General features: G+C 37.2%; 1 protein-coding gene across 1 annotated transcript in view; it reads left to right on the forward strand.

Annotated features, from left to right (window-relative positions):
- Positions 1–12744, forward strand: part of ROBO1 (roundabout guidance receptor 1) — an 839320-nt gene that overhangs the window by 703298 nt on the left and 123278 nt on the right. Inside the window, exons 5-6 of the mRNA XM_056135441.1 lie at positions 9811–9931; positions 10680–10818. Of these exons, the coding sequence (XP_055991416.1) occupies positions 9811–9931; positions 10680–10818 (260 nt within the window). The remainder of the gene's footprint in view (positions 1–9810; positions 9932–10679; positions 10819–12744) is intronic.

Here is a 12744-nt window from a genome sequence, read left to right on the forward strand (position 1 = left end):
ATCTTGGGGGTTTTTGTTGTTGTTGTTATTGTAGAGTCAATGCTAAACTTCAAAGAAAACTGAGAGCTGTTATCATGACCTCCTTACATGTCTCTGTTGAAAGGAGTCCTTGGGGATCATCCAAAAGTACCCTGCAGTTTATTTCACTGAGTTCGATGTCTGGGAGCTATGACTGACCATCTGGGGTACCTGCATCTCATTGTCATTAAAAAGTCTTAAACCAAGGCAAAGTACCTCTTCTCTGGCTCACAGCAGCCTGATTTCTCTGAAGAAGGTCAAAGGTCCTGGCAAAATTGACACATTGCTATGAAGAGACAGTATGCCCAATGAGAGTTGGTCTTGAATTTTTAAAGGAGTATACATAAACTGTTACCGAAAACCTCTCATTTCATTTACTTCACAAGACAGTATGAAAGCAATGTAAAGAATAGGGTTTCACAGTACAAAGAACCATTATTATTGTTATTTAATTCTAAAAATAGTTTGCGTAATGTGTTTAATTAATGTGCTGTTTTAGGGTTTAGAACAATTTAAAACTTAATTTTAGAACTGGGTATTCAGAAAAGTAGTTTCTAAACCCAGAGGCTTTAAAACTTAACACGTCATGTTTACCCTTTTTGTCAAATGTTTACTGCTGCAAAATAATATAATTTGTGACTTTATTCAAAAATCTTAGAAGAATTAAGTATCACACAGTTTCTCGTAGTCATAGTGACTTTTATGTGTTTCATATATTATTTAAACACATTCCTCCTTTAACATACTAAATCAGTCTTTTACTAATTCATTATTAGGGTCTGTTTTGAGATAACATTTCTAGTAAGGAACACAGATTTTTAAATGCAAAATCTATGAAAGGAAATGAGATAAATCATATGACAGTTTGGTTGTTAGCAATTCAGAATCATCTTTGAAGGCCCTAATATAATTAGTGGTTTCATTTTTGGTCTGCTGAATTCAAGTCACATTAGGTTAATGTAATTAAAAGCAGAAAAAGATTTTGTGTAGCCAAACCAGTTAATTAGCCCCAGTTGGTTTAGAATGTTAACCTAAAGGTGTATGGATAACATTGTAAGAGCGGTGCCTGAAAAAAAAAAATCTGAGTAACAGATACTGCAAATCATCTGACTTGCTTTAGGGTAGAAAATGAAGACATCCCAAGGAGTTCATTTTAAGTTCATCTTTATTTCTGATTTTAAGCAGTGATTGCAAAATAAGCTGTGTACCACATAGAATAACCAGACAGAAAATGTATTTTATTTTTTTCATAGAAAACAGGCTATGTTTTCAGAGAAAACATGCTAAAGAAGCTCTGAAGTTCTTATAGTTTAAAAATAACTATTTTGATTATAGTTTCATCAGAAATACAAAGTGGTTCTCATTTCTCGTGGTTGAAAAGCTGCATCTTTCATCTGCCCTTTTTTTTTTTTTTGGTTATTTTTATTACTCAGTAGACTAGTCACTAAAGGGGATAAAAGCAATATACAGGGATTTTTCTCCTGTTTCAGAAAAGTATTTAAGTAGGTGAGGAGATGACTTGTACCCCCAAGGAAAATAACCGTTTATAGTTTCTTAGAAGGGAAAAAAATGCACATATTATAAGAATTCTGTATGCCACTACATTACCATTTTGTACCTTGCTGTCTCTAAAACATTAAAAAAAAAAAAAACTCTTACTCTGTTCCAAAGAAAAATATTTGAGGCTTTAAAATTCCTTACTACCTTCATCTCCTTTTCCTCTGCTGTCTCCTTCCCCCAAAAGGGGCAAGCCTACTGGGACCCTTTTTTGTTTTGTTTTCATCAAGTATGTATATAGCAGAGGTTCCCTTTAAGCACTGTCTAGAGCTTATGGAAATGTGGGCTTCTAATGTGGTTACCACTGTGGCCAGTAAGGTACATGGTAATGAGGAAGTAGAAACTCTGCCTTGGGTTTTTGACATAGGCTTGATGCCAGCATATTGTCTGAAAGCTTAACAAATTCTGCTTCTCCACTACCCGGATTATGTTAATTGAAATAGTGCCTCTGCAGTGCAGTGTTTAACATTGTGTCTGTTCATTATACAAACTCCTTTTTGATGGGTTTACAATTTGGCTGTCAGATCCAGCTGCAGGAAGAGGCCTGCTAAAAAATATTTCCTAGCTTGTTTTAAATCAGACTGTTTTCATATTTATAGTGTTTTGTATGGGTTCGGCATATCTTTCTCTGTAGAGGGAGGAAATGTCAAATATTGGTTTATGAAGGAGCTCTAAGATTGTGAATGTACAAAGTCTCCCTTTATCATTGGTATTTGAATCTGCCTTAAAATGGTGATTTTTTTAAATCAGAGGTACTAGAAAGCTGGTGGCTGTGTTTGGTGTCAGTACTGTGGAGTGTTCACTACTTTGGGGTGTTTTCTCCCCCCCCCCTTTCTGATCTTTAGTTTACTGGGGTAAAAAAAAAAACCACCAGGCCTTTATGTAGTTCACATTTGTGAACATAGAGGATAGAGTGTGGACTTTTTGTTCGTTGGATTTTGCCTTGGCTATTTAAGTTATGCTGAAGTAAGTTTGAATTTATATAAATTTGGCACTTTCATTCACTTTCTCTTATTTCTCTATGTCCTTGCCCTTTTTTCTTTTATCCCTTCATATTGTTCAAGTCCTATCTCTAGCATCTCTAGGAAACAAATTTCTTCCAACTTAGCTGAGATCTGTGTAGTCGTTTGTTTCTTAGATTGTATACTTTGGGATCCTGAACCATCATTGCTAGTAAGTATAGAAAGAAATGTAGCATTTTATGGTTAAATTACCTTATTGATGGGAGGGTGTGTGTTTCAGGGTAGAGTATGGTGTATATTACATTTATAGCAGTGTGGAAAGTGTCACCAATGATTTTCCAAAAAGAATAAAGTTTATCATTTATCTAATTTTAACTCTTCCTTTGTTGTCATTTTAATCTAGAAGTAGTCCTTCAACCAGGGACAGCTCTTTAAGGCGGAATTCTTCCTGCTGTGCACTCTTGATATTTTGTATCAGATAATTCTTTATTTTGGAAGACTCCTTTGTGTATTGCAGGCTATTTATCAGAACCTCTGGTTTTCACCCTCTAGATGGCAAGAACTCCTCACTATCACCATGTGGTAGAACCAAAAATATCTCCTGACATCTCTAGGGAGAGGGAGGGTGATTTTTCCCATAGAGAATCACTGCTTTGGAGAAAATAATAAAAACCTGTCTAGCCTGAGAATTGTTTCTAGGTCTTTGTTGCATTAATGGAAAGAAACAGGTTTCTTTTTCCCCTGACAGAGACCAATTAAATCTGTGCTAGCAATTAATTCAAATAAAAAACTCTAAACTTAACCTTATATTAATGCAATCTAATGCTGATGATTATGATGATGGTAAACGTTCAGGCACCTTCTCGGTTTTCAATATGATTTATACAATTCTTATAGCTTCCTGATTTGCTCAAGCGGGCCCAGTAACATCTCCATCGTGAGACTTGTTACTGTGTTTGGCACATTGAATACGGGTAGCTTGCCAGGCTTTGCCGCGTGGGCAAGATACTCTTGGTAGCTTGCTGGGCTCTCCAAGAGGGGTGGAGGAATTGAACCTGGCTCAGCCAGGCTGGCTGTGCTCAAGGCAAACGCCCTACCGCTGTGCTATCGCTCCATAGCATCCTAAAGGTGTCTAATAATTGCATCCCCATTTTGAAGATGAAAAACCTTAGACATCGAAGAATAGTTTACATAGAAACAGAAGAATAGTTTACATAGAGTCTTATGTATATTAAGAGGCAGTCAATGACAAGAGCTCATGTTTAGGATATATAAATTTTAGATCAATTTGAAGGATTATATGGATTTGGAAATCCAGTGTGTGATTTTTTTCCAGTGAGGTGCTCCCTAGTGGCGCTCATGGGGTCCAGAGACCACTTCTCTTGATACTGAACTTACTAGGCTTGTGGTTCCATGCTAGGGTCCGAGGAAGTGATGCCCTGTGCCTCCAGTTACCACCAGAGCCACCGAACTTATCGCTGGGGGCCTTCAGAGTTATACCTAGAAGTTTGATGTTTTAAGACATTTTTGTACAGATTTTAAACTGAGTGCTGACCTAGATAGTGTTGGCAAAGAATATCTTGAGCGGAAAACATAGCTGTAGCTTGTTATTTATTTTGGTATGGGGTTCACCCCCAGCTGGGCTTGTGGTGCATTCCTGCAAAGCAAGTGCCTTAACCCTTTGGCCATCACTCTGGCCCCATAATGCTGCAACTTATTTGACCTGATGTAGTTACTGATGTTTAATGTCTTTGCTATCGACATTAGAATTGCATTTTTCTCACTAAACAATGTTTGTATGTTTAACATGTTTCTTTCCGAACCTTGTTATTTTATATTTTGTTTTTCCTTGAGACAGAAATGATATGCACAGGAATAGTTGCGATGAATGCTTCTTTTGGCTGCATTGCATATTTGTTTTTAAAAGGTCACGATAACCTGATTCATAAAACAACTTGTCCTTCAAGAACATTTGTCAGTGTAGGCAAGGCTATTAGCATTTGCTTACATTCAAATGTAGCAAATATTTGGAAAATTCCTGTTGTTTTTATTCTTACAACAGATGTGATTTAAGAGAGACGTCTGTAATATTAAGTTCTTATGAAACAGAAAGAGTTCCTATTTGTATGTAGAACCAAAATGAGGTACACTACAAAACATTAATATCTCCAAGTAGATTAAGTTACCAAACAATGTTTTCTAAGAGTGAGCCAATTAGAGTAAATAATGGGGACTATAGTAATAGTTATAAACTACATACACTTGAGGACTTTGTAGTTTTCTTTGAATTTGGTTCACCTCACTTATGGTTTCCTCCCACTCATATTGCTACGGGAATCTTGCAGGCCTGAGAATCTTCTGACTGTCCTCTCATAACTCTTTTAACTGAAGTTCCCCCGCATTCTCCCTCCATATGGATAATTTTAAAATGTAATAGCTGTGGGATGTAATATATAATGTTAATTGGAGCCCCACATGTGCATAAGCAAATTGATTTAAACTCTGCATTTTGCATTCCCACATATGTAAGATTTGTCAAAGCACATTAGCACCGTGTTATTATAAAGTTGTAAAGAGAAGTCTCCACTATTAAAAATTGCTCACATTTTATCATTCTTTGACTCTCATGGTTCTGCATATCCAGATATTTTAAAAACTAATCTTTCTAGGGTTGGCAGGGAATTTGAGCAGCATCCAGTAGTGCTCAGGGAGTGATTACTACTGTCTCTTGTTAGGAACCACCCCCTTGGCATTGCTCACAGGACCTTATGAAGTGTGTGTGATCTTCCACATGCAAAGCAGTGCATTGCCCTCTTTTTTTTTTTTTTTTTTTTTTGCTTTTTGGATCACACCCAGAGATGCTCAGAGGTTACAGGTTACTCCTGGCTCTGCACTCAGGAATTACTCCTGGCAGTGCTCGGGGGATATGGGATGCTGGGAATCAAACCCAGGTCGGCTGCATGTAAGGCAAACACCCTACCCGCTGTACTATTGCTCCAATCCCTCTCTTTGGTCTCTTCTGGCTTCTAAAATTATTCTTGAGGTCATATTTTATATAATTCATTGGATTCTATATTGGAACAAAATTAATATTAAAGTATTTTTAATTCCCTTTAATTTTGCTATTTCATTTATTACCACACCGTTCTTTCAGAATTTAATTGGATATCTAAGTATAAACATTCAAAGTTAGATTCTAAGGCTAAGGGGAAAGAAGCTCAATATCTTCTTTTTATTATTCAAGTTTTAATTTCTTAATAAGACACTGTGATTTACAAAGTTATTCATAGTTGAAGTTTAGGAAAAACGTGCCCCAGCCTCAGGGCCACTAACATTACCAGCTTCTCTTTACCAATGCCCCAGGCTCCTTCCCACCCCTCAATCTGCCTCCTTGACAGACATATTTTTAATTTTGATTGCTGTAGTTTGAAACTTCTGCTTTCAGGGTTGTTGATTCTGCAGTCTGAATATGTATCTGTATCATGCCGGTACACCACCGATGTATCCAAAGTCCTTGATCCCTGTCCACGATTTACTTATCTTCTCCTTCTTGCTCCTCACCTTGATTTATTTCCCTTAGTCCTTCCTCCTGTATTCTGAAGTTAGGGTGAAATATCTTTAAAAGTTAAAGACATTTGAATAATGAATGCCTAGAGATATGCTTTGATCACCTAAATTTCTTATTACAAATAGAATTTGGGGGCTGGAAGTACAGATGTAGCACTCAGTGGTAGAATTCTTGTCTGGCATGGGTGAAGCACTGGGTCCAATCCTGGGCACAAGGGAGTAGGGGAAAGAATCATTTTACTTTTTTTAAATCTTTGGAAAATGTTTAGCTGAGCATTTCAATATAAGCATATAAGAAAAGACTATAATGGAACTCTTTTTTATTTTTTATTTTTATTTATTTTTTTTTTATTAGTGAGACACTATGAGGTACAATTGTAGACTTACAAATTTTTGTGCTTGGGTTTCAATTATACAATGATCAAATACCATCCCTCCACCAGTGCCCATTTCCCACCACCAGGATCCCAGTATCCCTCCCACCTCCCATCCCCCCCCCCCCACGTCCCATCCCACCCTGCCTCTGTGACAGGGCACACCCTTTTGTTAACGGAACTTCTCTTTTTAAAAATCTTTTATGTCTTGCTACCCATGTTCTGGATCTTAAGCACTCATGTTTCTTAAGGTTAAGTTTACTAAGCAGTGATTTTGACAAACGGGCTGTGCGCCATGTATGTCTTGCTAGTTGTATACCTTACATAGCCAACACCACATACCTTACCTAAAATCTTAGCCCTGTTCCAACTTGCTTTGTGTTACTGGGCAACTTGTTTTCCCTCCAGAGATACTTAAGAGACAGTGCCACATGTACTCAGGCTCTGAAGAGGAATTAGATATGCTTTGCTCCCCAGAGTTCAAACAGGGAGAGGAGTGACATTTAAAAACATAATTATAATGTATCGTGATGGTGGACATAGCAGAAGTATGTGGAAGGGGAGATTCTACTTTCCTGAACCGCTGGCCTCATAAGTGAAATATTTATTTACTATAATCCGTAACAGTTCTGTAACAAGGCAAAAAAATAATTAAAAAGATAAATCCACATGCCCCCGATTTTAATAAAAACCACTTTGGGCAGGAGAGACAACTCCGAGGACCGTGCTTGTCCCACGTGCAGCTGACATGGGTTTTCTCTTCAGCACCATTTGTGATGCTCCAAGCAGTGCCAGAATGCTCTTTTGCACAGCATCAGGACTCAACCTCAAATGCAGCCATATGTTTCCCCAAACAAAAACAAACACAAAAAAGCCAAGGTAGTTTGTTTCTTCAGTTTTGATTTCAAAACTACTTATAATATGTTGATTATTCACCTGGAATCCTACAACAGAGTTCAGTGACTGCGCCTATCATTATTGATTTTATCTCCCATCAAAGACAGGAGGAACATTGACCTGACATTGATCAGTAGAACAATTCCGTCATATATAACTGTGTTGGCAAGCTCCAACTGAAACACCCTATTTTAGTTGCTCTCTTGGTAAAACTTAGCAAGGTAGGAGAGGGCATATTCCCACTATTTTGGGGGGTAGTTTTGTTTATTTTAGGGGTAGACTTGGTGGTGCTCAGGGCTTACTCGTAGTGCTGTGCTTAGCCACCGAAAGATAGTGTGGTAGGTGAGACCTTACACTTGGCCTGCTCAAAACCTGAGTCCCAACCCCAGTACCACTGACACAAACACAAACAGTGATTCCTGAACATAGAGACAGAAGTCATCCCTGGATGTAGCTGTGTAATCCAAAAACACAACAGCCCTTCTCCAAAAAGAGACTCTACCTTATTAATGTATATCCATGTCTGCCTAGCCACCCAGTCATCCATCTGACCATCCATCCATCCATCCATCCATCCATCCATCCATCCATCCATCATCCATCCATTTATCTATCCCAACCTTCCCCTGTCCATCCTCCACCCCCCCAGTCTTTTCTCTTCCAGTCTTTCCATACCCCTCCTCCCCTCAAAAAGAACCAAAATTAAATGCTCACAAAGTATAGCAGTAGTCAGCTACTAAATGATGTTTCTTTTTTTGTATAGCATTCATTTCTTCTTTGTATAATTCTGCTAGAAAACTTAGGAAAGTATAAATGAAAGCAATAAAACTTTTAAATATATATTTGTTCACTATATGCATGCATTATTATAAGTATAAGGGAAAGAACAGTGAACGATTAAGGAGAATGTCCAGGGATGATTTTAGAATGAAATCTTGAGAATATAATCATTTTCAAAACAATCTTGTAAAAATATAAATACTTAAGCTTACAGAGAGTGACAGTATTCTGTTAAAATGTTTTGTTCTATTATAGAGATTTGGTCACTATGAGCAGCTTGGGTGTCCAGGTTGAAATAAAAGTGATGCTGTAATTTTACGGCATTATGGTTCTATCTTGACTGGAGCGATAGCACAGTAGGTAGGGCATTTGCCTTGCACGTGGCCGACCCGGCTGACTGAAGTTCAATTCCTCCACCACTTTCAGAGAGCCTGGCAAGCTCCCGAGGAAATTTCGCCCACACGGCAAAGCCTGGCAAGCTACCCATGATGTATTTCATATGCCAAACACAGTAACAACATGTCTCAAAATGGAGATGTTACTGGGCCCGCTTGAGCAAATGGATGAACAATGGGAGAACAGTGCTACAGTTATAATAATTGCTTAGTGTGTGAAAGGAAAAGAAAACCTTTCTTCCTTCATTTCTTCCATTCTTCCTTGTTTTCTTTCCTTTCTTCCTTCCTGCCTGCCTGCCTTTCTTCCCCTCTTCCTCCTTTTCTTCCTTTTTCCTGTCTTTATGTAATTGATAACTCTCTATGTACTTGATAACACTGTGGTCCAAATCTTCATGAATATACAGTGTGGAAGTTATCCTTGGAAAACCTTTAGAATATTGAAAGATTTGTATATATTGATGAGTAACTGAATTCAACCCCCCTACTAAAAACATATTAAATGAAATAAAGATAGTGAATGTTGTACATTACAATCTGAATTCACATGGTTAGTTTCAGACTTCTTACTGTACTGGACTTGTGTTTACATTTATAAAAAATCCTTCTTCAACTAATTACATGTTACGAGTTTACCAGAATGGCTTTCTTGATGATTTACTAGGATCTGTTCAGTCTCTGCTTCCTAAAACACACACACACACACACACACACACACACACACACACACACGGCGCACGCGCACACAGCACAACACCTATGTTTTTTAGGCACTGTCAGATTCCGCAATCATTCAGTGATTAAGATACATTCTATTTGAGCAACTGTGGCAAGTTAGAGACCATTATATTACACATTTTGTAATATTAGAGTATGCTTCTTATAGTTACTTCTAATTAAGATATACATATATATAATAGTCATAGAAAGTTATATGTTTCCTTTTTTCCTAGCTAACTAAGTTATTCTTGCAGTATTTGGCTTTTCACTTAACTGAATAATATTAAAGCACTTTTTAGAAACACTGATTTCTCATTTTACATGATATAAGATGCCTAGGTAAATAATAATGGCCTGCCTCTTTTCTATTGTGACTTTGAAATAAAGTTTGTTCTGTAGATATAGAAAATACTGTACATTATTTGGTATATATTCTTTGAGTGCTTAGTAAATAAACTTATTTGTGAGTGTTTTTATCAGAGAAACATAGTTGAGGTGATTTTTATGGTATCCCTTTGCAACATTTTTTTTCTTTTTTTTAAGATCCGAGGAGGAAAACTCATGATCACTTATACCCGTAAAAGTGATGCTGGCAAATACGTTTGTGTTGGTACCAATATGGTTGGGGAACGTGAGAGTGAAGTAGCAGAGTTAACTGTTTTAGGTAAGTGTGATCTGTTTCTGATCTGTTTACCCCAAAGCATATTTCTTCATATTTCTTTGTATCTTTATTCAAGACATGATTTTTTAAAAATAACACATTCTGGTGGATCGGAAGAAGAAAAGGAATCAGTAAAGCAGCCTCAGATAAATAATCAAAGATACGATAGGTGAACCAAAAACAAATGAACATTAAATTTAGGGGAGCTTTGAGAAGTTGGGAAATAGGTGGGGAAAAAATGCGTGTGCCACATTGGGCAGTGCTCAGGGGCTATATGTCTCAGTTGTGACCCCCAACAGTGCTTGGAAGAACATTTGGTGTTGGGGAATAAAGCAGGGTCAGCCTTGTGCAAGGCCTTAACCTCTGTACTATCTCTCAGACTCCAGAAATATTTTCTAAATAATAAGAAACTATTTTAGTGTTTTTGGTTTTTTGTTAACTTTTTATTGCCCAAGGTCCGTGATTTACAATGTTGTTTCTGATAGTTTTCCGTGCACATAATTCCAACACCATACCTATCACAAGAGTACATGCCTCCCTCCTACAAGGACCCAATACCCCTTCCTTTCTTCACTGCCCCCCCCCCATCAACTCAGCTGTGTAAATTAGTTCTCCCATTGTGTTGCATTTGGCCCTTGTTCCTACCTTGCTGTGCATCTTTAAGTCCCACCAAAAAGAGAGCATTCTGTGCCTCAGTCAGTTCTGGTTGAATCCTTAATCTTTACCCTGAGATGGCTCTTTCTCATTGTAGAGAGACCCTCATTTGTGAAAAGACCTAGTAACTTGGCTGTAACTGTGGATGACATCGCAGAATTTAAATGTGAGGCCAGAGGTGACCCCGTGCCTACAGTACGATGGAGAAAAGACGATGGAGAGCTACCCAAATCCAGGTACAATTCAGACTTCATTATGGAGTTTATTCACTCTGAATTTCTGTGCTTCTTGTCACACCACCATGCCCCCACGTGTCATTAGAACAGTAAGAACTGTCCGCCATAGACTCCTTGGTCAGGGGTCAGACACAGTTCTAGAAATGTTAGAGTCAGAAGTCGCCATGCTTTCAGAGAGCTTCAGATAAGAATCTTGTAAAGGTGCCCAGGACTCCCTTGTAAAATGTTTTGTTTCTCAGATGGTTTAACTTCTTTTCAACCAGATCACAGTATGTATGAGGTGGGAAAGGAAGAATGGCATAGCATCAAAAACAAATCAGCCGATTACAAAGCAGCTTCCTTTTCCTTATCTGAAACAACTCCAGGGAGTGGTAGATGGTCAGCTTTTCTTGGTATCTGCCAAGTGCTTAAATTGACTTGGAGCAGAGATAAACTGCAGCCTTAGGGAATGAGACTATAAAATAAAGCCATCTATATTTTTTAAACCTGCCTTATTTTGTGTATTCATAATTTTCTAAGCATGCATCAAGACACTGACAGTTTGAAGTCTCAGAACAGTGAATTAAACATAGCTTTCTTCTCTTAAAATGCTCACAAAAAGGGTAAATGTATATATATATATCTGAAATAACCTATCAAACTCCTTATAGATAAAGGGAAACTCCTGAAGACAAAATCAGAAGTTTTTTTTTTAATTAGTGAGACACCATGAGGTACAGTTGTAAACTTACAAATTTTGTGCTTGGGTTTCAATTATACAATGATCAAATACCCATCCCTCCACCAATGCCCATTTCCCACCACCACGGATCCCAGTATCCCTCCCACCCGGAAGCAACATTTGTGCATGCCTTAAGTATATATTTATATAGACATCTGTATCAGTATTGAATATACTGAATACATTTAATATGATCATATTTAATATAAATATAAAATATATGTGGTACTAACGTACATTTAGTCCTTTGTAATATGTGTATGTATATATATACATATATATGTATGTATATATGTATATGCATATCCAATGACAAGAAAAAGAGAGAACTATTTGAGAAAACTATTACATAGTTTGAATGTTGAAAAATTTAATATGACTATTGCTATGGTATATCATAAAAAATATGTGTTTTGTGTTTGGAGACACTTGTACAAAGATGTCAGGGCCCAGTATACATGCAGAATTTTTAATCACATTGCATGTATGCTGATAAGGCAAGAGAAATTAGTATAAATTGGACTGCTTTTTAGAGAGAATGTTTCAAATTGAAAAATAATGTTTTAGAACTGTCGGTCTTATATCATTTGGGAAAAATCTAGTGGCAGTGTTGGACATAGAAGTGATATGAATTACAAGAACTGAGAGAAGATAGAGGTAGGGTCCTCATGGAGAGACGTTTCTAGACTAAATTGCTGAGTTTCATCTCAGATAACAATAAAGTAACAGCATTTGATGCTTTGTTAGATACTGGAAACTAGCAATGATGATAAAATATATTAGAAAGAGTCAGTTTATGAGGCTGGAGAGAGTACAGAGCGTAAGGAGCTTGCCATGCATGCCGCCTACTGGGTCTAATCCCCAACATCCCATATGGTTCACTGAGCACCACCAGGAGTGGATTCCTGAGTATAGAGCCAGGAGTATCTCCTGAGCATCACAGAGCGTGGCCCAAAAAAAAGAAAGCAAAAAAGCAAACAAAAAAACAAAAGTTGGTTTATATAACAGGGTAAATAAAAGAAACTTTTATTCCAAATACAAATATTATTTCCGTGTTGTTTTATGTTATGGGGTAATAAAATTAACTTTCATTCAAAATATCAAATATTATTTTCCTTGCAGAATAAAATGCCTATGGTTTAGTCATTTGATATTATGAGTTAGATTTTCGTCAGTTATAATAAGGGTCAAAAATATTTGTGCAG

Source organism: Sorex fumeus, unplaced genomic scaffold (genome assembly GCF_029834395.1).
Source record: "Sorex fumeus unplaced genomic scaffold, SorFum_2.1 ptg000115l, whole genome shotgun sequence".
Taxonomy (NCBI): Eukaryota; Metazoa; Chordata; class Mammalia; order Eulipotyphla; family Soricidae; genus Sorex; species Sorex fumeus.